This window comes from Beta vulgaris, chromosome 9, assembly GCF_026745355.1.
Source record: "Beta vulgaris subsp. vulgaris cultivar EL10 chromosome 9, EL10.2, whole genome shotgun sequence".
Lineage (NCBI taxonomy): Eukaryota > Viridiplantae > Streptophyta > Magnoliopsida > Caryophyllales > Amaranthaceae > Beta > Beta vulgaris.
The window spans coordinates 6,439,423-6,464,946 of NC_079210.1; the positions used below are offsets into that span (position 1 = coordinate 6,439,423).

The following is a 25,524-nucleotide window of genomic DNA, read 5'->3' on the forward strand; positions in this document are numbered from 1 at the left end:
TACTCGTGATTGACTATGGCTCAGTACCATTCACTTGGTAAGACCCTACACTAATTTTTAATAGGTTTAGGCTATGTTTAGTTCACCTGAAATTTTCTGATCTGAACTTATCTGATCTGATCTGAACTTATTTTTTCTGATCTGATCTGATCTGAACTTATTTTTTCTGATTACAAGATCTTATCTTTTAGATTTTTCTCAATATATAAGAAAAAATATAGTCATGTGGGGTCTTGTTTGATTCGTCTCAATGAGTACTTTATTAATATTCAATTATTATAATTTTTACTAATATGTAATGAAAGATATAATGATTTTTAAATATAAGCATAATCTGAACTGATCTATTTTGAACTTATTTTTTCTGATCTGATCTGATCTGATCTGATCTGATTAGATCTGAAATAAGCAAAAATAAGGTAAACTGAACATAACCTTAGATGCACAAGTCTTTGTTGATAGAGAGTTCAATAGCAGATAAAATTTGTTTAGTTCTATACTTGCTAATCTCGTATGATTGTATCATTCTCAGATGAAATAACTAGTCCCAAATTAATACATACATGACTTCAATATCTAGTATATGGCTATAAGCCTAATAAATTTCTCAACTTTGTAGTTATCGTGTATATTTGTTTCAAAAAAACCGCCACCAAATTGGTGGCAAATGAGATGAGGATTAGTAATATCGTAGTAGCTTTTACGTGGCAAGTAACACGTGATAACCTTGGTAAATTCACAAGCTCTCACCACACCACCACCCCATCTCATACTTGGACAAAGCAAAAAAGAAACTTTTTACATGCTCTTTTTCCCTCTTTCAAATCAAACCCTTTTTTTTTATAAAATAAATAGAAAAAAAAGAATGTCCTTTTTATGTACCATAAGAACAAATGTAAAGAGGCAATATATATAGAGTACTTTTGGGTCCCCTTCCCCTCATCATATTTATTTTTGTGTTCTTTCCCTCCTCTTCTAAATGGTTTTTGTAAGGGTAAAACCAAAATTTCTTCATCATTACATTCTTCTTCTATAATTTTATTGTCACAAAAAAAAAATTGTAAAATTTTGATAATTTGTTATGTCTTCACCTCCTCCATCCCATGTTGGTGAGGCTTCAACCTCAAGACAAAGATCAAGGAATGGTAATAATGGGAATGGGAATGGGAATAATGGGAATGGTAGTGGAAGTAGTAGAAGTAGAAGACAAAGAAGAAGAAGACCTCAAACTCCAACTCCTTCTCCTCAAGTAGTAGTTATAACATCACAAGAAGCTTCAACTTCAACTTACTACAATTTGAATGGAGGAGTTTGGCCTGAGCCTTTTGTGGAATCTCTTGCTCTTCAACTTGCTCTTGATACTTCTCTTTCTCATGGCCGTCTTGCTGTTGCTCCTACTCTTGCCATTCTTTTCCAGGTATTTCGTTTCCCATTCCCTTTCATTCTTCTTCATGTTTATGTTATGTACCCTTTCGTCGTTTTAATTTATATACTCTCTCCGTTTCTTTTTAATCTACGCAGTTTGCGAATTAATTCATATAATATAGTATCTGCGCAGTTTTCACGTTTGTGAATTAATGTAACGTAGAGTTTTGACCATTGAGGGTTAGTTCTAACGTTTCCTTTCAAATTCCACTGAAAATGAATGTGAATTTAGGGTTTTTTATTTTTATTTTTCATTTGTATGGTTTTGATGGTTTGCTATAAACTTCCAAGAAAACATGACTAACTTCCAAAAGAAAAAGAAAAAAAGTAAGAAACAAAATAAAATTTTATAATATTATTTGGTTAGAAGTTGGTAAGTCAAAGAGATGCGTCCAAAAAGTAAAGAAAACCAAGAAATAAAAAGTGAACATCTTGTCGTAATAATAACTTATGTCAAGTGTGATTAGACAGTTTGGAGCAGAAGGTTTATGATGTGTCAAGTATAATATAGAAGAATGTGTCACACATAATAAACATAACTAGCTGAAGACTGAAGCCTGAAGCTAGGCTAACCTTTAAGCTACATACTCTTTAAATCTCTGACCTTATTATGGAGATTTTGACCTTAATTAATTACTACTCCTTTATCATTCATTTTTATACTTTGTTCTTCTCATGCACCATTTTTTTCTTTAATTATTATATTCTTGTATGTTTCAAATATAACAAGAAGCTTTAGCAGATTTTCATACTCATTGCAAATTTGCAATGCATACAATTCTTAAATATATATAGTGTCTTGAGAGTGCTAACACATAGCCTAATAATTGCACCCAAAACATAAATTAAAGAAATTAATTCTTTTCTATATAGCTGTCTATTGAATTTTATCCTTGAAGGAGATCTATTTTAAAATTAGATTTGAATGTCTGTAGATTAAAAAGAAACGGACTAAAAAAGAAAGTGTGTAGATTTAAAAGAAACGGAGAGAGTATGTCGTAATATATTGTGATAATTTGGCTGAATTATACTATGAATTAGAGTCAACAATTTAAGAAATAATATTAAATTTTTTTAGCTCCTACTAATTAAGAAGATTAGTTAAGATACTACTATTTGTAAATAGTAGTATTGTAATTATAGTTATTGGGTTTTTGGGGGGTGAAAATGTACTTTTAGTAATTGGGATCCTATTATCGAGGATACCAGTGTAGTTATTTTCATCTTTGTGAAAATTTCTATTTTTGGTGTTGAAAGAAAGCAGGGGATATTGTAACCCCAAAAAAATGGAAGCATTCTTTTTCTGGTGTTTTTGGTTCAATAACTTTCCTTTTCTTTGCAACAATCTCTTCTAGAAAATATACCTGTCAATTCTTGTTTTTCTTTTTAGCAACGAGATTTTTTTTTATATATTTATTTTTGACATATTCCAAATTAAACAGTCAGAATGGTACATACCACTTTGTTCGTTCGTTCGTCTGACTTAATTAGCCTCATTTAAATGGTGTACTGCAATTGCTATTTTTATATACTGAACTATATACTTCAAAACTGAAACTTAACCTTATTTAGTTAATCATATTGAGGTCTACACTAGGTATATATATCTGCTATCTACTACCAAAAACAGTGGACGTTGAGTTGCAACTCAGGAAAGAGAAATAGAGAATTACATGCAACAACTGCAAATATTTATTGCTCTTCTTAGACCATTGCCAGTATTATGTATAAATGAATTAAAAGGAAAATTTTTGAGTAACTGTTAGAGAATATTGGACCGTAGGTCTATATCTATTGACAAGACCCATTAGGTTAGATTTATTAGGTTAAGTTTATGTTATGTTCTCTATATGAGTAATGTAATTGTAGTTGCCCATTAGATATAGATCTACGGTCCAATATCCTCTAACAGTAACCCTTAAGGTTGCCAACCCTTTTAGATACATTAAAATAAAATATTGATATGTATGTAATAAATGAGGAGAGAAGAGATATAAAAATAATGTTTTAATGTATTCCTAATCAATGAAAATTCAATAATATGAGGGTTGGCAACCCTTAGGGTCACTTAATTGATGTCCGAAAAATGTGATAGTAATAATGATAACAAGAATAATGTAACAATAATAATAATACAAATAATAATAATAATAATAAGAATGATAATTATAATAAATAGCTATGTATATTTATTTTCAAATCATTCAATGATACTTTTATCAAGAACCTTGGAATATTTTTTTTTTGTTCGTTAACTCATTAATTACATCATCTAGATCAGTGTTACCTCCATTTCTCTGATCAATCACTATAAGAAGCCCAACAATTGCTTCCACCAATCTATATCCCTTTTTGTACATCAAATCTAAAAGCCAAACAATTATTTTCTCCATTTCTTTTAAATTTATTAACTTTATTTTTAGGGCGTCTGAAAAAGTATAAAAAAATTGAAAATATTGAGAGAGTAACGGTAAATTGGGAGAGAAAACTGAAAAATGAAAGAGAAGCTAATATATGGGTTAAATATTAAAAAGTGGATGACATAGGTAGAAAAATAAGAGAAAGTAGATGAACCATGTTACTAAGTATAGAAAAAGCAACAGTGTGTAAATTTAAAAGAAACAGAAGAAGTGTCTTTTTTGAAGGAAAACGAAAAGGGGGAAAAGTATATAGTTGACCATATATGAAGTCAAATAAGAGCTTCGTTGTATAAGCATTTGTTAGAATAAAAATGTAGCAAGTATTACAAAACATCTTATAAAAGGAGTTTGATGTGTGTATTAAGAAACGGAGATATATAATGTTATATAAAACACTTCATGAAGGTGTGACTATTTCTTGGGATGATAGTAAATTTCTCTAATCGTGCAAGTTAGGGTGTAATAAGACTTTCGTTGTATGAACATTTATTAAAAACTAGTTTTGTAAGTATTGTAAAAATATTTTAAGAGTGAGTCTTGAGTGCAAATGTAACATATTACATTATAATTAAATTGTTTAATAAACTTTCACACGTACATGAATACATAATGATATAATGTCCATAAAAATGACATGGATTATACAAGATTACAAAATGGATATGGATCTAATGTAATATTTTCATCCTTTTTCCTGTCATTTGAGTTTCTTTTTAAAAAAAAGTTGTGATTTTTGAGTTGTTACAGAATAAGTAATGGTTTAATAGTTACATCCAAAAATTTGCAATATCTTAAAAAAAATGATGTAATTATCAAGAAATGGACAAAGTTATGTACGAAATTCATACAACACTTCATGTTGAACTCGCAAGTTAGGATGTAACCCCCAAAGCTCAATTCGGTTCATTTTGGGGAAGGGGGTGGGCATGCATGCAACGAATACGATGCGAGGATTCATCTTTTTAAAACCCAACGTGGAGCTCATACGCTGCCCAGTGCTTCAATCTATATACTCCATAGGGTTGACGCTGATCTTTTGCTATTCATGTGCTAGGGGATTTTCATCGTACCATGCTAAAGTTTAAACTACATATTGCAAACCTACAGTCTCCACTCTACAGATAGAGGGTCTCAAACTTATCCTAATTCAGTTTTATCCTTCGTACCATGGACTTCACCCATTATTAGTTTCGAGTTTAAGATACTGCTCTTTGATTAATCTAGAGTTTGATGTTGACTTGCTAAGCAAGTAAGTGATGTTTGTCATGCTGCTATATACTTTTTCTGTTTTTTTTTTTTTTACTTGTAATAGCTTGGCTTTCACGCTTGTCAATGCATAATTTCAACCATTAATAAGTTTAATTACCGATAAGTAAAAATTATAAAAGTAGAAAAATATACATTTAGACGAATCTAACAAGATCCCACATGAATATGTTTTTCTTTAACTATAAATCACCAAATATAAACTAAGTAGAGTTGGTGAATAGCGTAAAAGTTAAACCGTTGCAAGTAAATAAAAACGGAAGAAGTACTTGCTTTAATTTAGGCTATGTTTAGTTCACATGAAATTTTTTGATCTGAACTTATTTGATCTATTCGGAACTTATTTTTTCTGATCTGATTTACAAGATCTTATCTTTTATAAAATATATTATTATTATTATTATATTATTATTATTACTTTGTAATTCATTATTATGCAATACATTATAAGATCTTATTTATAATATTACTATTATTATCATTTTATTTCTATCATAACTTTTACACAACTTTTATTAATAATAATAATTATTATTATTATCATTATTATAATAACAACAATAGTTATAATCATAATAATAATAATAATTATTACTAAAAATAATTATATAACCCAAGTCATTAATTTATATTATAAGAGTACTTATAAAATGTTTCACACTTTCCCTTAATTTTTTTTTTTTGACACTTCAGAAGTCGGCAACTCTTTTTTTTCATATAAAATAAAATAAGATATATAAACAACTATGACTTGCGCAAGAAAGAAATGGATAGCGTGCAACTTAAAATAGCTAGAGAAATTTGAAATTCGATAGAAGAGATATATTGGATCTAAATTTATAATTTGTATCTCGCACTTGGCTTATTTTGAAATGTAATTTGAACTTAATAGTTTTGTTGTCATGAATTTGAGCTATCATATTTTATATATTTTTTTTTTATTTTTGAGCCAATCTTATGTTCTTAACACGTGACTTTTAATTTTCTATTATTTAATAACAAAAAAACTTAAAATAATGATAACAATAATATTTATAATGATAACAACGAGATTAATAATAATTACTAATATTAATAATTAATAAGTACAACAGCAACAATAATACTCCTTAAGAACAAATGTACTTGTAAATAATAGTATTAATAGTAATAATACAAATATAAGCATGATCTCATTTGAATCTAACTGATCTGAACTTATTTGTTCAGATCTAATCCGATCTAAAATAAGCAAAAATAAGGTAAACTGAACATAGCGTTATTTATAATGTTAAACTTTTACAACTTATAATACACAATTTTAACTATTAATAACTTTAATTAACTATAAGTCAAACTTATAAAAAGTTTATATTTAAAACACATATCGAGACGGTCTAACAAGATCCAACGTGAATAATATGTAATTATGTTTATCCTTATATATTAATCATACTAGATGATTAAAAGACGATATATAAATAGCATGAATTTCATGTGTTACAAGTAAATTGAAACGGAGAAAGAAAACCCCTCTTCGAGCCCCCACCTTTTTGCTTTTCCATGTTTTCAAGCTACCCTCCCTTCTCCTCAGTACTTTTTTTTGGCAATCTCCAACCCAATGGTGTTCCCTTTCGATTTGGTGGAGTACAATAAGAAGTTTTTTTTTTAATATTAGTAGTAATATGGTCATAGTGATTAGTATATAAGTATTGTATAATTCAAAAATTTACAAACATTTCCAAATATTTAGGACCCATGCATATATAATAAAACTGTCATACAATATGAAAAGTCAACCGTCTCATTATTTAAACATGGAAAGAGTTGAAAAAACTGAAGTTTAAAGGGGAAATAAGGGTGTATTCTCTTCATCATAAAAAATAAATAAATTTGAGGTCCAATAAATTTTAATCATATTTGATCTGTCTAATATAATATTTAAAGCTAATTTTCAATAAGGACTAATCATGTAATAAATTTTATTTAAATAAGTTTACACACCTAAAAAGTCCAAAGCAACTTGATACAATATCCAAAAGCTTATCGGTGAATAAGTAAAGAACATCTTGTGTAAAAAAGAAAATAAAATCCAAATCCAAACCCTTTAACACAATATATACATTATGCACGCGTAAATTCTAAAATAAAAAAAATTGATGTTATCAAGAAGCAAAATATGTGTGTATACAGTATATGGAATATAGAAAGAGAATGAGAGGAGACAGTCAAAGGGCACAATGGATAAGAGGGTGAGGTCTTCGGTTGTGCCTGTGCGTGGTATAGGCTTTTAGGTATATAATAGTCTAGTAGAGAGTAGAGAGTAGAGAGTAGGGTTATTAGTTATTAGGGGATATATGTAGATTCGTTGCTTTTAACGAGACTGGCCTGAGGCCTCCTTTCTTGGAAATGAAAGAGAGAGAAAAAAGAAATTTCAAAAAGCTACCATGTTAGTATCAAGTCCTATGTTTGTGTAAGCTTTTTCTTCCCTCTATTCGTCTCAATATATGTTTGGACCACATTCTCCACGTACATGTATCATGTATGAACCGTCGTTTCTACCTTTCAAGACATAACATTCGACACTATACCATCTCTTATGAGTTACTCCCTCCACTCTTATTTAGTTGCTACATTTTGACGCAAGAATTTAAGAGATGTCATTTTTATTCTTTTTTAGTGTATTTTTTAACCCCGTTAGCATTAAATAGGTGTGGAAAAAGGAAAAAAGTAGTATTTTTTGATGGAAGAAATGGGAAAACAAATATAATACTATTACTTTTTGGTCAGCCAAGTCTTCTAATAAGGAAATGTAGCAAATAAAAAAAAGCAACATTTTTTTTGAAATGTAGCAAATAAATAAAAGCAGAGGGAGTATGATGGTTGTTCGATCGATATGAGCACGTCGAGATTTTTGAGATGTTTTTTCTATTTTGTCGGAAGTTGAAATCATTTGACAATTTTTTGCGTTAGTCTAAGAATTCAACGATTTTTCGAATTTTACGAACTTCTACTTAATTATACTTTTGTTTTCCTTATGCTACCTCTGTTTTTTTTAGTTGCAACGATTAGACAATTTTTTACTCACACTTTATGTCTAATCGTTGCAACTAAAAAAAAATAGAGGTAGTATTAATCTAATAATCTCCTAATTTTTTATTATCAAGATCGTGGGTATAAATGAATGGATCTTTCTTGTTGAATGGTATTAATTTTGTTCATTCTCTATTTGATTTGCATATTTATTTCATAATTTTTTTATGTAATTATGTTTATTAGTTAGCCCTCGTTATTTTGAAATATATTCTAAATTAACTTACGAGATGACAAATTGTATCTTAGTAGATACTTCATAAGTTCTTTTTAATTTCAACATTTTTCTTATTTGATCACTTTGAATTTTTTAGTTGTATTATTTGCTTTTTCACGTATTTTAACATATTTTTTAGATATTAATATCTCTAATTTTTTAGATTTTAAAAATTATAAAAAATAAATATTAAATTTTTCACATTGAGATGAATTTAATAAGATTTTATTTATCTATTTTATTATGAGAGATTATACTCATCATAGTCTATAGTGTTATTGTAAATTTCATAGTTGATCAGTGTTGACCGACCAATCCATGGTTTAATTCCAAGGTTGTCAGTCATTACCTATATAACTCATTGAGTAGAAATATTGTTTGGTCGATCGGTGGGCTAAGTTAATTTAGATTCCAGTTTTTATTTTTGAATTCTTTATTCTTTCTATTCTTAAAAACCTACTAGTATGAGGAATGTTAGTAGTGGAAATAAAATACTACCGTGTTGTTTGCTTGACAGATTCATGGGAAGTAGAAATTTTTAGGAAGTTCCACTTCCCACAAAATGGAGGAAATTACTTACCTAGGGGGACCTAGGTAAGTGGAAATTTCCGTAAGAATTTTCATTTCCCTTAAATCACTAAACAACATCTAGCCATTCCTAATAAATACAATTACAGAAGAAGATAATATTCCAAGGAATTTGCACTTTCTACATTCAACCAAACGATCACTACGTCTCCTTACAAGATACAGTACAATCTCAATTGTACTTTTTTTTCAAAAAAAAAAAAAAGAGTATATAATTTAATTTTTCACACTATTTATAAAATACAGACTTTGATCATTGTTATGTGGAAGGTTATCGAATTTGTGTCATTGTTATAACCTTGTACATAGAGACTTTACTTTTTTCGGAGGAGAACCTAAAATACTAATTAGCAATAGAAGGAGTTAGCCACTGCCTCATATGTTACTCATCTTCAATGTGGACTAATTAGTCACAACATACTCACGTATGAGTTTTCTATGACATACATGTTGGTCTATCTTTGCTCAACAAACATGATGTCAAATGCCACAATCTGAGAGCAAAGAATAATGTGGGCTTTCGCTTCATGATAAACCTTCAAACCATCTTGTGTTGTGCATTAATCAAATTAATGGACCCTTCCACTTTGGGACTACTAATAGCTTTAGATATTCCACTATTCTAATATAGTACCATACAAGATCTTGTAGTAGTCTTGCATAATACATAGGCCTTTATGAAAGAAATTGTGAACATATGCAAGCTTGGTGTGGTCGATCTTAAAACAATTAGTAAATGTGAAGTAATCGACTAGTTTATATGTTGCTCATTTTCTAAATTGAAATGGGAACATGCGATTCCAAGTTATGTATGAGTTTTCTTTCAATAATAAGTTTATATAGTGAGATGTTAGAAAAGCATTCAATTGAAAGGGTAAAAAGTATTTTACTTAGTCTATTAGGTACTCTCTCCGTTGTTTTAATTAATTACTACATTTTGTTTAAATGGTTGTTTCTTTTTACTTCCTACATTGTTTAATTTAGGATACTTCGTTTATCAAAAAGTAATATTATTATATTTGTTTTTTTCTTTTTCCATCAAGAATTACTAATTTTTTTCCCCACTTTTTTCCATTTATTTACATTAAAAGGGTAAAAAAATACCTTTCAAAAAGCTTGCAACTGGCATTGCCTAAACTCTTGTTCATATCGTAATATAACAATTAAAAAGAAACGGAAGAGTATTTGATGACTTATGGATCGATTGTATCGTGGTTTATTGCTTGTGGATTATAGATTTGTTCTTAGTCACGTCAGTTTTTTGATTTAGATGGCTTTGGTTGCTTCCGTTTCGATTTTGAGTAGAGTTTGGCTAAGAAAATTTGGATGATTACTAGGTTTTTTTTTTTTTTTTAATTAAGGAAAGAAAAACTAGGCTAACCTCCTATTGCGGAGGCCAACGTTACCACTCGTTTCATTTGATTGAATAGAAAGTCATGTCAAAGGAATTTTTGAAAAGAAAACAATGGAGTGTTAAATTATCTTTATTTTGTTTATCCAAGAAAAGTTATTAGCAAGAGAATGTGATATGGGGAAAAGGATGAAGAGAAAACATGAAAACAAGGTTTTGTTCTTTTGGATTGAAATGAACTATACTAAATTGAACTTAATTTATCTGAAGTGAATTCTATGGAAATTGTGAGAGAAATATAACTGAACTGAAACAAAAGAACAGAGCCTAAGTAATACATATAAGATTATTTCATTCCTTTCTTTTTTCTTGTTTTTACAAAAAATTTGGAAAAAGTAATTTTTAATTTCACGAACTAACAAAGAAAGAGGAAAACTATATGCAAAAATAAACATTTTGCACATCCAAATACACTTTTGCAGTTTAGGGTCTTAGGTATTTTTGGTAGGTTGATTCTAACTCAATCCGACTTTTTAGATGTCGAATAGAGTTGAGGTTATTCTAGGAGAGTGTCGATCGAGTCAAACTCGTATATACTCAAGGTTCCTTCTCTTAATAGAAACTTTAGGGTAGATGATGTATTTGCTTTAGACTTTTTCTTTTGTAATGTTTAGTAAGTGTTTTTGAGTCGAATTTTGATTAGCTCAATGTAACTTGTTAACATCTTGAGTTCAATTCAAGCTCACTGAATCGTAAATAATTCGAAAATTGTCTCGTTTCATCGGCACTCCTTACCTGTAGTGTTACTTGTTGGAAAAAGCAGGCATAGAACTGGAAGTTTGTAGTCTACCGTGTTTTCATTAAAAATAAAAGTGTGAAAGATTTGGTTATTGGCATCTCACCATCTCCCTAGCTAATTGATAACATGATGATGTACTCATTCATAGTTGGAGTGTTAAAAAAGTACTGCAACTCTGAGAGGTACAAGACAAGTCGTATATGGTTGATATTATACTTGCACATTGTTCCACATCTCTTTTTATATTTCATTACATATGTCATACATACCTATACTCTCTTTCTTCTTTCTTCTTTCTTCTTTCTTCTTTCTCTCTTTTATGAATGTGACATGAAAAGAAAGTCAGTTAATATTATTTTGTTAATACTTTTCTCCTGATAAGATGTGACCTATGTGACCTACTCATTATAGGGTTCTGAGGACTCTAGTATTCCTACACTCTGCATCCTACTTACTCTCTCTCTACCTGTTGTCTTCACTCTTTCTATATCTCTATTCTGAACATGTACTTTTCACACTTTTCTTTGTCTCTCTATCTTTTTTTTTTTTTTTTTAATTTTTTTTCAATTTTTTCTCCAGCCTCATATGAACCGATGTTTAATGTCTCAGGCTCACTGAGCCACCTGCCAACCTCCCTCTTACTGTGCTATGTTTTGTCTCTCTAGGCACTGTCTCTAATTAATGCTCTTTTTTCATTAGACAAACATAATTCATCTTTCCTTTTCTTTGACCTCTATATTATTTTCTTTTTACTTGTGCGCTTGTTCCATCTATTTTTAGGGAGTGGAAAAGTATAGAGGTGTCCGGTTGTTATTACGCTCAGTTGCTTATTATGTGCAATTTGGTGCTTGACTCGGCTAAAACTAGACTTGGTGAAAATTTGATACGAGTTGATTGGACTCGATCTTGAACTTGATTTAAAACCTTAAAAAAAGTCGCGTTGAGAAAATCTTTATTCCATTTGATATACTTGTGAGCAGCTTGATTAGCGTTTATCGTTATTTTTTGCGCTTTTTTATAATTTTTCAAACTCTATTGTTTATTTTAATATTGAAATCAAGTTTTCTTAATCAAAAATTAATTATGTACTTAGTTACTTCCAAGAATGAGACTACTAGATCTTAAAGATGACAAAATTATACTTCAAAGGATACTGTGGAAATACGTAAACCTACGTTCTCAATTTCATTCTTAGCTCTCTCCTCAATCCTTTAATATTCGCTTTCTCTCGCGTGAGAAATTCAACAAAGGTGTTTACTCGAGTGCAACTTGAACTCGACTCAATCAAAGCATCATCAATGCTCGACTTGCTCCATCAGATTAGCTAGTAATAATCACATAAACTTGTATTTTCCTTAATATTGGGAGATAAAAGTCCGAATCCCTATTGCAATCTAGTTATTCATATTAGATTTGAGTCGAGTCATTTTGAATCGGGTTACTCTCAAGTATATTCTACGTTTGGGTTGAGTGATGATCAGATTAGATACATATTGTATGAGGTTTTCGCCAATCATTTGGTAATAAGATCAAGTTTGTTATTAAGCTAGGTTGTGGGCTTAGTATCGAATTGGGTCCTTGTGAGGTCAAGTCCGGCTGTTTATAGGCAAATCTTCTAGCTGTCTCCGCACCCCTACCTCTTTTATCACTGAGCGGTCATTTAGGGGCCTTAGCTGGTGATCCGGTTGTGTGCTTCGACAATGAAGCTTATTCCCCATCTTCTCCGATTCGATGGGTTGTGTTTGGGATCAAATTGGGTTGGATCGAGGGTCGACACATTGATATTCAATAAAATTATTTTATGTTTGATTATCGAACCTTTTGTTGTGATTACTTAATAAATCGGGAAGCCGACAACAAGATGCCTCCGTCACGACCAATAATAATAATGATAGTAATGATTGGTATTATAATAATAAAATTAGTAACAATTTTATTATAGTTATTATTGTTATTACAATATTACTAATTACTACAATTTTTTAATTTTCCTTTTGTTCTCTTGGGTTTGATCCTGCATTGGAAGTTTTTTTGTTGTAATAATTCTATTGATAATATTACTAATGTGGTTCAATACGGATTTTAGTTGATTTCTGTTCGTAGGATTCACTCAATCTAACTTTAGATCATGTTGATTTCAATTTATTTGAGATTTTGGAAAGAGTCGAGATCGATGTTTTGAAATTAGAAATCGAATTTCATATCGGGGTTAATAGGCAACTTTTTTTGTTTTAATTTCTATTTGTTTAATTTTCTTGATTTTTGTGTGTTAGAACCCATAAAATGCTTGCTAGATCCACTACTTCATCAAATTGCTTTTTATTTGTGGTTCAAAATGCTTCTTGTATTTTTTTTATTACTCCTGAAAAAGTTGTAGGTGGGTAGATTATATTTTCCTTTTTCATGTGGGGTAGATGAAAACTATAGAGAAATTGTGGAAATTATGTGATCTAGTTATCTCTAGAGGAAAAAGTAGTAATATTTAGACTCAAAACAAATTATAAAATGATACAATTTTTTTGGAGAAGAGGGGTGCAATATGAACTAAAGCATTGCCCTAGTGTATTTTTACCTCCATTACAAAATATAGTTCTTGTTTATCTTTTTTTATGAAAATTAAGGTAAGTATAATTTAAGAGAGATATAAAGAGTTTTTATTTATTCAATCAATGATCAATGATAGTGAATAAAGATTAGGAAAAGAGAAAAGTTAAAGAAAAGGGTTGAAGATGTCATAATAATTCATTTAATAACATTAAATGTAGGTACATTAATATAAATATATGAAAAGACATTCCTAGCAAAGAAATGGTGCTAAATGACACTATTCAAAATATGATACTCTTCTCAAACTTCTAATACATATGTTTATGATTTATAAAAATATTAATAATGTGTAGCTACTAGGAATCAGACACATGATTTTTGAAATGAAAAGTAAGAGTTTAACCACCAATCCACTATAATTTTAAGTTTTAATGTTTCAAAGCAAAGTCTTAAAGTTCTATAAGTATATGTAATTATAAAGACAGAGAGCCTTTTTGATCTCTAAAACTTTTATTTAGGTAGTAAAAGCTTCTTACTTCGATTCCATTGAAATTGCCATTTTTATTCCTAATTTCTTAGCAGCTTTTTTTTTAAAAAAATAAATTATTATACCAAAAAATTTAATTTTCCAAGTTCACAATCAATTATGAAATTTATGAATAATAATATTTGATAATTATAACTAACTCGTGGCATCACTCGTGTCACAATACTTGTTTTTTCATGAGAAAATGATGATATGAGATGGGTTTTTTTTTGTAAGGGGAGTACATTAGTGAAGAAGAATATTTTTAGTTAGAAACAAATACTATATTTTGGGACACTCAAAATAAAAATCGAACATGATATCTTGAGATTAAGGAAGTAGTAGAGTTGAAGGGAAAGGAAACGAGAAACAGAAAGGGGTGGAAAGTAACACAAAGCCTCCTGGCTCATCCCTTGCTCTAGAGTTTGGTTAAAGTAGGCTATGTTCAGTTCACCTTATTTTTGCTTATTTCAGATCTAATCAGATTAGATTAGATCAGAAAAATAAGTTCAGATTAGATTTTATATTTAACAATCATTATACTATTAAATATCTTTCATTACATATTAGTAAAAATTATAATAATTGAATATAAATAAAGTACTTATTGAGACGAATCAAACAAGATCCACATGATTATATTTTTTTTATATATTGAGAAAAATCTAAAATATAAGATCTTGTAATCAGATCAGATCAGTTCAGATCAGATCAGAAAAAATAAGCTCAGATCAGATAAGTTCAGATCAGAAAATTTCAGGTGAACTAAACATAGCCGTAGGAAAAGAGTAGATGGCCTCCCTCCTCTTCCACTCCATTTTCTCTCTCACACCATGTATTGCTGAGACTTTTTAAATGAGCTTAAGTAGTCATGTCGAATCATTGACACTTAAACATGGATGAGACACTTAAGCACTTTATTTTAGGTCCCAAAATCGATAAATTTGAGATAGTAGAGTCAAATACTTCAACACATAACAATGTTGGATATATGTATCCGAGTTTAAGAGCACCTACATTGGGGTTCCCCATTTGTAAAAAACTTAAAATAGGAACCTTCACACCAATAGAGGTATGTTACTCATAATGAAAAAAAAATGGGGAACACCAATAAATAGAAAACCATCCAATAATGGTGGTCTATGGTGCATTCCCACGTGGAAGACAAATTATGGGTGGGGTATGGAAAGTAGGAGAGAGAAAATGAGTTAGGGTATGGAAAAGTAGGAGAGAGAAGGTAAATGGGGAGGTTAATGAATAATGGTGTGGAATTGTGAAATGGGAAGGGTTGGTGATAAAGTTAGTGAAAAATGGTGTGGACGAATGAGATGAAGGGAGAGAAATTATGGGGATGTTAATGAATGTTGATGCTCTAAGCAATATAGTTCACCACTACATTTTGACTCCCCAATAATGTCCACAACATCTGCTACCTGTCGACCTGCATCCTTGATAACTACTGCTCAACAACTGCTGACCAGTGTTGCTAGTTGCTACTCCAGCAACCGCCCACCACTGCCTTAGCTCAACAATTTACAATTACGAACCATCACTGCTGCTTTTCATTTATCTTCTTTCCTTCATAAATCTTGGAATACTATCAAATTGACAAATGGAATTAAGCGACATATAAGTGGCCTTGACCTATTGAAAAATAACACCAAAATAAACCAAATATCACCCGGGTTGAAGAATTATCCTCGGACATCGCTCAAATCCAATGTCTCGTTCCCAATTTTAAAAATCGGAGGGAGTAACTTGGTACATGATGTTGAGGATTATACAAGTTACGCTTGAGCTATTGAGACATAATACCAAAATAACCCAACATGTCACCTGACTCTAAAAAAACTAAATCGGGCAATGGGCATGACTTGGACCCAAATACTAGTTTTCAATACTAAAAAATCATTGGAAGCAACCTTGTAAGCGACCGTTAAGGATTATATAAGTTGCGTGCAAGTTTACGAACACCTTATTTTATGTCATTTAATATCATGTTAAAATAATGTTTACAACTCATTTTATATAAAATACTTAAACTTTCTTTCTGAAATAGAATGAGTAATTTGATTTTCAATGTTTGGTTTGTTTAATTTGTAAAGAAAAGAAGATACCTTTTCCAAGGGTGGAAACTCAGAAGTGATCCTCCTACATGAAGTTTTTTTTTTCTCATTTCAAGAATTTAGGGGACATTTGGTTGGTGGTCTTTTAGAAAGGGTAAGGGCGTCAACATAATTGATTCCTTTATTTGTTGTTTTTTTGCACACTTTAATGATTTATTTTATCCTCTCCTTATTCCCAAAGCCCTCTACTCTCATTTTCCCACCATCTAAGGTTTGATGTACCCTTTTTCTTGACTAATCATTGACCATCCAACCCTACTTAACCCACCTGACTCCCCAATCACCAACACTCGACCAACACCGCAATATGACCCGACCACCCACCACCACCCACCACCCACCACCCGATCCTTCCACCTTAACAACCGACACTTCCTAATCATCCGCAAAGCTACCCACCCACTTGAAAACCACCTATCGATCACTTGAAAACCGCTATTACCATCCACCACATAAACCAACAATCAACCGTAGAAAAAAGGTAAGAAAGAATTGAGGAAAGGGAGATATTGAGAAAAGGTGGTAGTGGAGGGAGTGGAAGGGGAAGGACAATGATGCAACGGGAAGGGGATGGGGAGATCCCCTTTGTTGATCCCAATCCTCCTAGCACATGACAAACAAACACCTCCTTACAAGCTAAGCATTAAGCAATGATACATTTTTCTGAGGATAAGGTAGATGATTCTTTTTTCTTCTCCTATCCGTGGTAAGACGTGTTTGTATTTTTCATTTTTTCTCTACTTATCGTGTGAGGAAGTAAACATAAAAAACATAAGTTACATGTATCTTTAATTCTCTTAGAAATTCATTTTGTTGAAAATGTTTTTCCATTCAAACAAATAGAGACTCAAAATGTTAAATTGAATAACCATTAAAAGGTATAATTCTAAGAGCAATGTCGCTTTTCATTTTGGATTAGTTATAATAGGTTGCGTTCTCTTCATATTGCTAAATTAAGTGTCAGGTCCAATAAATTCAGTTCAGATAAGTTTCAATCTGGACAATAAGTTTCAATCAGGTTCAATCATGTCTAATTAGGTCCAATAAGTTTTAATAAAGTTCAAATAGTCAATGATCAATTAATTTGAATTAAAATTTTAAGTTAAAGTACAACTATGAATATTATATATTATTATATTTGTAATATTATCTATTATTTTTTTTATTAATATTACGATTAGCCGATATTTTATTAATAAAAAATTTAATTAAAGTACCGTTATGGTTACATATTATTATATTTGAATTATTATCTATTATTTTATTACTCGTTTAACTATTGGTTGATTATGTTATGATTAAAAATATTATCATCATAGTCAAATAAGGTTAAAAATAATAATCATCATAATTATAATATTTTGCATTTCATCTTTAAATAACTAGATGTAACATGTTTTCGTAACTAATAACAATGAAAGATATAAATGTTATTAATTGATTTCCTAATAGTGTTTTATGAAATTAAAGCAACACTATTAGATATATTAGTGGTGAAAGTTGTGCATAGGCAAGCATATAAATAATATTTTTTTGTTGTTAGAATGTTAAATAATAAGAGATAGCTAATAATTACTATTTTTTGAAGAATAAATTTTAATGATTATTATGTTATAATAAATTTTGAAGGATAATATTTATGTTAGGGGTAATATTTCTATTATTACTCAATAATTTTTTTGTTAAATAAGGTCAAATAAGTTCCAATCAAGTTTAATAAGGTCTAATAAGTTTTAATTAGGTCTAATAAGTTTCAATTAGGTCAATAATTTTCAATTAGGTCTAATATGTTCCAAAAAGGTCCAATAAGTTGCATTAGCCCAATTAGGATCCAATAAATTTAGTTCAAATAAGTTCAGTTCAGAGATGAAATGCGCGTATCCTTAATTTTATTTGATTGATTATAGAACTTAATTCGAATTCGAATACATAGATTTGGAACAACCAAACATTGAACTAACATAAAAGTTTAAAGTAAACGAATTTAGCTTGACATTGACCTCAGCTAAATCCAATGAACTTGAATATTACTTGTCTCAATAAAATTTATTGCATGGTCTATATTCTATTAATTTTGAAATAAATGAAATGTTTTTCTCAAGCAATTCTCATATAAAAGAGATAATCGTTTCATTTATTTCGGAACATTTTGAAGTACTGCTATTTATTTCAAATCTACACAATTTGACATTTACATTTGCCATTGATAATTTTGACCATTAATAATAAACTCTAATTTTGAATAGGTGAAAGTTAAAGTTGATATTTCAAATATATATGTCGATACGAATTGAACAAATTTCGCATGATTATGTTTTGTTCTTTGTATAAACTACAAATGATGGTTAAATGCAGTATGTAAATAATGTCTAAGTATAAATTGTAAATAATGTCTAAGTATAAATTGTATAAATTAAAAGGAAACAAACTAGTAATGAAGTTAAGTAACTTTTTTAGTTCCTCATTTGCTTGATATATTGGTAATGACATGATTCAAATTGCCCTAGATATTAGACTACCATAGATTTAACTAATGTTTTATGAGGGTAAAATTAAAGAAAATTTTAATTCATAACGAGTTGTAAGTTGTAAATTAAATGGCGTTATTGTTTTAAAAAAATGCCACTAATATATGATCATAAAAGTATAGGATTGTCATTTTCCTTTTAAAAAAAATTAAATTTTCTATAATATGCATAAATATATACAATTGTAAAATCTAATTATCTAAATATGTGATCATAGGTTGTTGAATATACACAACTAATGGTGTTAGAAGTTTCTTTCGATAAGAGATGAATTGGATTGGCCTCTAATTACATAAATCGAAAATAACAGCTTTGTAAATGATGCATCGTGATTATTATTATTATTATTATTATTATTATTATTATTATTATTATTATTATTATTATTATTATATGGTTCCTTGAGCTTTGGGAATAATAGTGGACAAGAAGTACATTCCAATTTACATCCAACACATAGTAAAAGTCTAAAAAGGAGGAGACAATAGAGGACAATGTGTTTCAACTTTCATATTTCTTTTATTGTGTTAATAATTAAAACTTTCATGTTTTAATAATAGTTATGTTTTCGTGACATTTTCATAGGTTTGTACAACATGGAGAGCTGTATCACGCTCCGAGCTCCTATGGCAGAATCTAGTGCGCATTGTTTGGAACAGCACAGACCTACACCGTCCTACTTGGCGCGAGGAGTTCATTTATCTTCACTCTACCTCTCGCAACTTCCGTGTTAGCCGATATTCCTACTACGTTCTTCGGCCTTCCGATCATTTATTAGCTGCAGCCCCTGGTGGAGACGATGGTGGTGCAGCTGATCAACTCCCTCTACTGTGCCTTCGCCTTGTGCTTGCTGGCGACCACCTTGCAGTAGGGTTCTCAGACGGTTCTGTGCGCATCTTTCACCTCCCCTCTCGTCTCCACCTTCAAACCATTCATCCTTTGCTCCGTGATCACCTTGGCTTGTTCTCCCGTGCAGTATCTGGAATTGTGCTTCAACCTCTTGCTGATCGTGTTGTTTTTGCCTCCCTTGATGGTGATATTCATGTTGCTTCCCCTCTTGGCGGGCCAACCTCAGCCCGCCGAGCCTACTTAGGGGATGTTGTCAATGATGGGGCTTTAGTTGACTTCACTGGTGGTGGTCGGTTTTGGGTCGGACTTTATGCTGGTGTCCCAGGTAGGGCATTTCGAGTGTGGGATGCAGATTCCGAAGAGCTACTATTTATGGGTGGCTCTCTAACTGATCCAGAATCTGTTATGGGGTGGCACATGCTCACAGAGATTCGACCCACTGAATTCGTGGGTAGAATTCGGGTTGCATCTCAAGGGCTTGCAGTTGGGGTTACAAGCCTTAGAGCATTGGTGTTAGACCTAGAGCAGCACGTCGAGGTAATGGGGGAAGAGACAAGTCGACGAGGCATCATTGTTGGATCAGTTGATGCCAACGATGATGCCTTCGTCATGGTAGACACTCGTGGGACAGCAAGTGTACGACAGTTGCGTACTCTCGAGGAGATGTCTCGGTTCTCTGTGTCACATCGAGGTGGTGGGGGTGCACCATCAGTACCACTCAGGGGAATGCTTGGTTGCATAAATAACATGTACGTAATGATGTGTGCTGGGGGTACCATTAGGGTGTGGGATGCTGCACAGGGTGAGTATTTGTATAGTTTGAGAGAGTGGGTAGAGGAAGCAACAGCACTAGCAGCCGATGATCGACATATTGTCGCGACATCGAGTGATTCGACTATTCACATGTGGGACTATGGCGCTTGATAACAGACGACGGACTGTGTTATATAATGGTTCAATATTTGACTGTTTATGGAAGATTAGATAAGAGGAGGTATAGTTGAGGGAGATTGGTTGGTTTATACACTCCATTTTGCTGACTTGACTCTCTAATGAAGGCAGATAATCATCCAATGCAAACCTAATTTATTTTTAAGATTTATAATTTGTTATTGGGGGTTGAATTTGGGGATAAAAATTGTAGTTTGATTGATTTTTTCTTCTTCTTTAAGTCTTGGTTCCTGACGAGGGTGGGCTTGGTGAGATTTGGGAGGAGAGAGATTCTTAATTATTTTTGTTGTATAGCCCAGAAAGATCTTAGCAAGGAAAGTGATTGTGATTGTTGACTGTGATAGACGAAAAGATGAAAGTACTTGTGAGATCTCACTCTCATTTGGACCAGTTGAAGGGACTTTTTATTTTTTATCTTTTATGATTCTTTTCCATGTTCATGTTTTTTTTTTTTGTAATCTTTCAGACGGTACTGCACTTTCTTATGAGCTCATGGTCCACTGGTGGTCCATTGGGCCCTCTATTATTGGAAATCAGAAGTACATTTGCACGTACAGCTAATCTATGATTATAGGCTTTATAGCCTTGCAAATATGAAATATATCATGGACACAAAATTTTATTTTTTCAAGGATATAATATGAAATATATCGTGATTTTAATTGGTCTGACTAAAGTGGAGATTAAGCTGGAAAGCTATGTCCTAAACTATTTTTAAAATTATTTTTTCATCATATATTCTTGACAAATCGACAAATTCATCATATACCTACAATGATTCATATATTCACTACATACCTTTGTGTTTCTGAAAAAGTTTATCAAATGCTCTTTTTCTTAATTGACGTTAACTCGCCGTTTGCGTTATTTACAACTACCACCACCTCCCCTACCTCTACAGGTCACACCATCCCTCCCCCTCTCCTCAACCCCCACAACCCCCCACAAATCACCCACCCACCACCATGCAGACCCCCCCACCCGCCACCTCTCAAAGTTCGCGACCCTTCTCCTTCGATTTCCGCAACTCCTCTGCAATGGCCGACCACCATATCATCGTCCACTAGAAGTTGGGATACTGCTGCAGAAAATCAAAGGGGAGGGAAGGGTGGGGGTCACAACAGTTGTTAGGGACAAGGAGAGGGAGGGGTGGGTGTTGCAGCAGTAGGAAATCGAAATTGGGGGGTGGGAGTGGGGGAGGTGGTGGTTAGGTTAGGGTTTTAGGGTATAAGCTGTAGGGTTAATAGTGGCAAAATAGTAAATAATGGCAACAATGAGTTAACGTCGGTTAGCAAAAAGGGTACATGGTGCATAGTTTTGAAAACTCAAAGGTATGTGGTGAATATCTAAAACATTGAGGGTATATAATAAATTTTTCAATTTGTCAGGGGTATATAGTGAAAATACCGTTTTTAAAAGCATAAAGCCTATTTATATGCATTAAAAATCCAAAATTTAATTTCAAAGCCCAATTAATTATTCATGATAATTAATTATGTTTTAAGCCTATAAATTAAATTTTTTTAGTTCAATCTTTTTAAAACCCAATTAATTATTCGTGATATTTAATTATATTTATCTACTGTTTAATAAATAAGAAATAAATAAATATTTTCAAAGATAGTATAAAATAAAAGATTTTTAAGTTGAAATGAGATTTTATCCTTGTAAATATCTGGTTTCAGGATTTAAGAGATATTATTTGACAAAAATAAAAATAATTTTGAAAACCACGTTAAATAATAAAGCTATCCAGATCACAGCGGCGTCTGGCGCTTCACTTTGCATGTGGTGCAGTGCTTTGCATCTGGCGTACTAGCTTGGATTGCGCTCAACACAATGTGGTGCATGGCATACGCATGTGACGCACAACTTTGCATGTCGCGCAATCTTTGCGTGCAATGTTCCTTAATTCCTATCTTTTTTTTATAAAAAGAAATTCTCTTTACAAACAGGCTAATAATTTTCGGATTTCAGACACACTTTTGACACCTAAATTGTTGGGGATCTCTCAAGGCAAATAACACTTTCATACTCTCATACTTTCATATTTTTATACTCAAAACACACAAACACATATTTTCACTTTGGTTGATCGTCACAAATTTTCGTTGAAAGGCTTCACAATTGCTTATTCTGAAGGTTGTTATTCCCTCAGACCGAAGCCACACCGGTATTTTTATGAGGATTTCTTATATCTTTCTTTCTTATTTATTTTGTTAAAGTTACTAACGATCTTTTTGTGATGTAGATCATTAATAAAAATTTGTTCATTTGTACGTTCTAAATCTTTATTCTATCTTCTTATTTTCTTATATTATTTTAATGATTTTCTTGCTTATACCTTCATCACCAACATGTTATTATTGCTAATCAAGACCTAAAGAATTGTCCTAACGCCTAATTAGATAATTTGCACAACTCGTTATAAACCTAGTAATTTTGACTTTTTAATAACATGTCACTAGAAAAGGTAGTCTCTTTTATATGTATAATAAACCAATGTAGACTAATTTTGTGAGGGTGCTTGAAAATATTAGCTGGTTGTTATTTTGCATAATTAAAATTGCTATGAATCGATATTTAGTAGAGACTGATAATGGACAAACGTGGTTCATGACCGTGTTCGTACCCTCACCCTCAAACTCAATCTATTTCCTCCCTGAATTCTTCTGATTAGTTGACTAAGATCATTTGTAGCTATCTTGATCTGCAATCAGTCCTTAAGCTGCTACAAACATTGTTTGCTGAAATGACATTGAAAAAAGAGATGTTTGTGATCATCTCTACTGCTGTCACAAATTAAGCATAAATCAGTGTGACTTAATCCATATTGAGCCAACCTGGCTGTAGTTTGAAGCTTAGCTTGCATAACCAACCAAAGTATAAAGCGATGCTTTGGAACATTTAATCTGTTCCAAACAACTCTGTCCAATGTGACCTTGTTTTGTTCTCCCATGAGCTTGTTATACACAGTTTTATTAGAGTAGCTACTCATGCTATTGAATTCACCCTGTGTATACACTTGCTTAATATGTTCTTTAACATCACACATTCTCCTCCAATACTAGCTTGAACTAGCCTTAGGAGCATAGGTCCACCAATCAACCCCTTTCAAATACATTGCATCCACCCATTTTATCCAAACACTATCTTGTTTAGCTTCCATTGTCCACGCATATTTAGCCAAACTAACCACATTCCACAACAAGATATTCCTGAAACCAAGTCCCCTATTGCTTTATGAATACACACTTTTTCCCATGCAGCAACACCAGACTTATTTGTGAAATGACAGCCACTCCACAAGAAAGTTCTGTAACTCTTACCTATGTCAATCAATACTGACTTAGGAAGGATAAATACCCGAGCCCAGTATATATGCAAACTCAACAGGGTTGAGTTGATAAGCTGAACTCTTGTAGTGTAGGACAGGTTCCTTGAACTCCAAACCCTGATCCTAGCTGTGATTTTTTCTATAAGCACCCCCACATTGTGTAGTAGTAATTCTCTTAGCACATATTGGTACTCCCAAGTACCTGAATGGAAGGCTCTACTGTGTGAAACCTGAAGCTACTATTATTCTTTGTATATCCTCTTGAGACATCCCACAAGCATGGTTTATTGATGTTTGTTGCCAAACCAGATGAATATGAGAATAGCTTAAAAGCTTGTAACATTAACATCGCAGATATATATTCAGCCTTGCAACACATTCCAAGGTCATCAGTAAAACACATATGAGCGAGTTTCATCTCTTTACACCTTGGATGAAACTGAAAATAATTCAATTCTTCCATCTTGTCTCAAACCTCTAGATGATTTAAATAAGCCTTCCATTTGACCAGTCAACATCAATGAAAACGTAGGAGTTGTAACACACTCCATTATAATATCAGTGAAGGAGGAAGGAAAGCCCAAAGCTTACATCATATCTTTCAGGAACACCCAATTCACTGTATCATAAGCTTTCTGCAAATCATTCTTCATTAAACAACTTGACTTCACATTTTTCCTGCCATAATGTTTCACTAGATCCTGAATTACCATAAGATTATGAACAATAAATCTGCCATAAACAAACCCTCCCTGATTTTCCATTATCAAATCACGTAGTACCTGTGTTGATCTTGCACAAATAACCTTGGTAATACACTTATATATGGTTTTACAACAAGAAATAGGCCTAAATTCTATCACATTCTTTGGGCATTTTGTTTTGGGCACCAGAATAATAACAGTTGTATTCAAAGCTTTCAAGATATTTCCTGCTTGCAAAGCATCAAAAACAGTATCAATCACATCCTCCCCAACTATAGACCTTGCATCTCTATAGAAATAGGTGCCAAAACCATTTGTCCTAAGTGCTTTATGCCTAGGAATAGAGAAGAAAGGCCTCCTAATCTCATTCCTTGTACAAGGAGCTGTCAATATTGTTCTGTGAGCTTTTGTAACCATAGGCCCCTCTTGAACTATCTGATTCAAAATAGGTGTCCTAGGCTAACTAGTTCCCCCTAAAACCTTCTCATACTAAGCTAAAAATGCCTTTGAAACATCCTCTACATTATCAAACCAATTTCCATCTTCATCATATATGATATACACCTGGTTTTGAAGCCTTCTTGCGTTGATACTTTGATGTAACAAAGCTGAGTTTCCATGACCATCCTTGATCCAGCCAGTTTAGCCTTCTATGAAAGGAATTCCATATAAGCTTTATACTTAATATGATACTCTTTCACTGCTATGATTTCTTCTTCTGCTATCTGCAAAACACCTGGATTATCATGCATATGCTTTTGAGCTTGAATCATCTTATGATACACTTGGATTTTAGCTTAATGAATCTATGAAAAACC

At 31.8% G+C, this 25,524-nt stretch overlaps 2 protein-coding genes across 2 annotated transcripts; one reads left to right on the forward strand and one right to left on the reverse strand.

Moving 5' to 3' along the window:
* Nucleotides 1-847: 847 nt before the first annotated feature.
* Nucleotides 848-21,511, forward strand: LOC104903018 (transcriptional regulator STERILE APETALA). The gene is made up of 2 exons (XM_010690983.4): nucleotides 848-1,417; nucleotides 19,451-21,511. Exons 1-2 carry the CDS (start codon nucleotides 1,082-1,084, stop codon nucleotides 20,636-20,638), a joined length of 1,524 nt encoding a protein of 507 aa, XP_010689285.2. The 5' UTR covers nucleotides 848-1,081; the 3' UTR covers nucleotides 20,639-21,511.
* Nucleotides 21,512-24,589: 3,078 nt separating this feature from the next.
* Nucleotides 24,590-25,123, reverse strand: LOC125493818 (uncharacterized). The gene is made up of 2 exons (XM_048637341.1): nucleotides 24,785-25,123; nucleotides 24,590-24,703 (listed from the first exon to the last, which is right to left on the reverse strand). The coding sequence occupies exons 1-2, from the start codon at nucleotides 25,121-25,123 to the stop codon at nucleotides 24,590-24,592; spliced, it is 453 nt and encodes a 150-aa protein (XP_048493298.1).
* Nucleotides 25,124-25,524: the final 401 nt, after the last annotated feature.

Bases quoted from the DNA above. Each gene is read 5' to 3' on its own strand.
- LOC104903018 (XM_010690983.4), top strand. From the start codon at position 1,082: ATGTCTTCACCTCCTCCATCCCATGTTGGTGAGGCTTCAACCTCAAGA. The intron at 1,418-19,450 runs GTATTTCGTTTC...ACATTTTCATAG, and splicing joins CTCTTGCCATTCTTTTCCAG to GTTTGTACAACATGGAGAGC.
- LOC125493818 (XM_048637341.1), bottom strand. From the start codon at position 25,123: ATGGTTACAAAAGCTCACAGAACAATATTGACAGCTCCTTGTACAAGG. The intron at 24,704-24,784 runs GTACTACGTGAT...ATGGTAATTCAG, and splicing joins TTTGTGCAAGATCAACACAG to GATCTAGTGAAACATTATGG.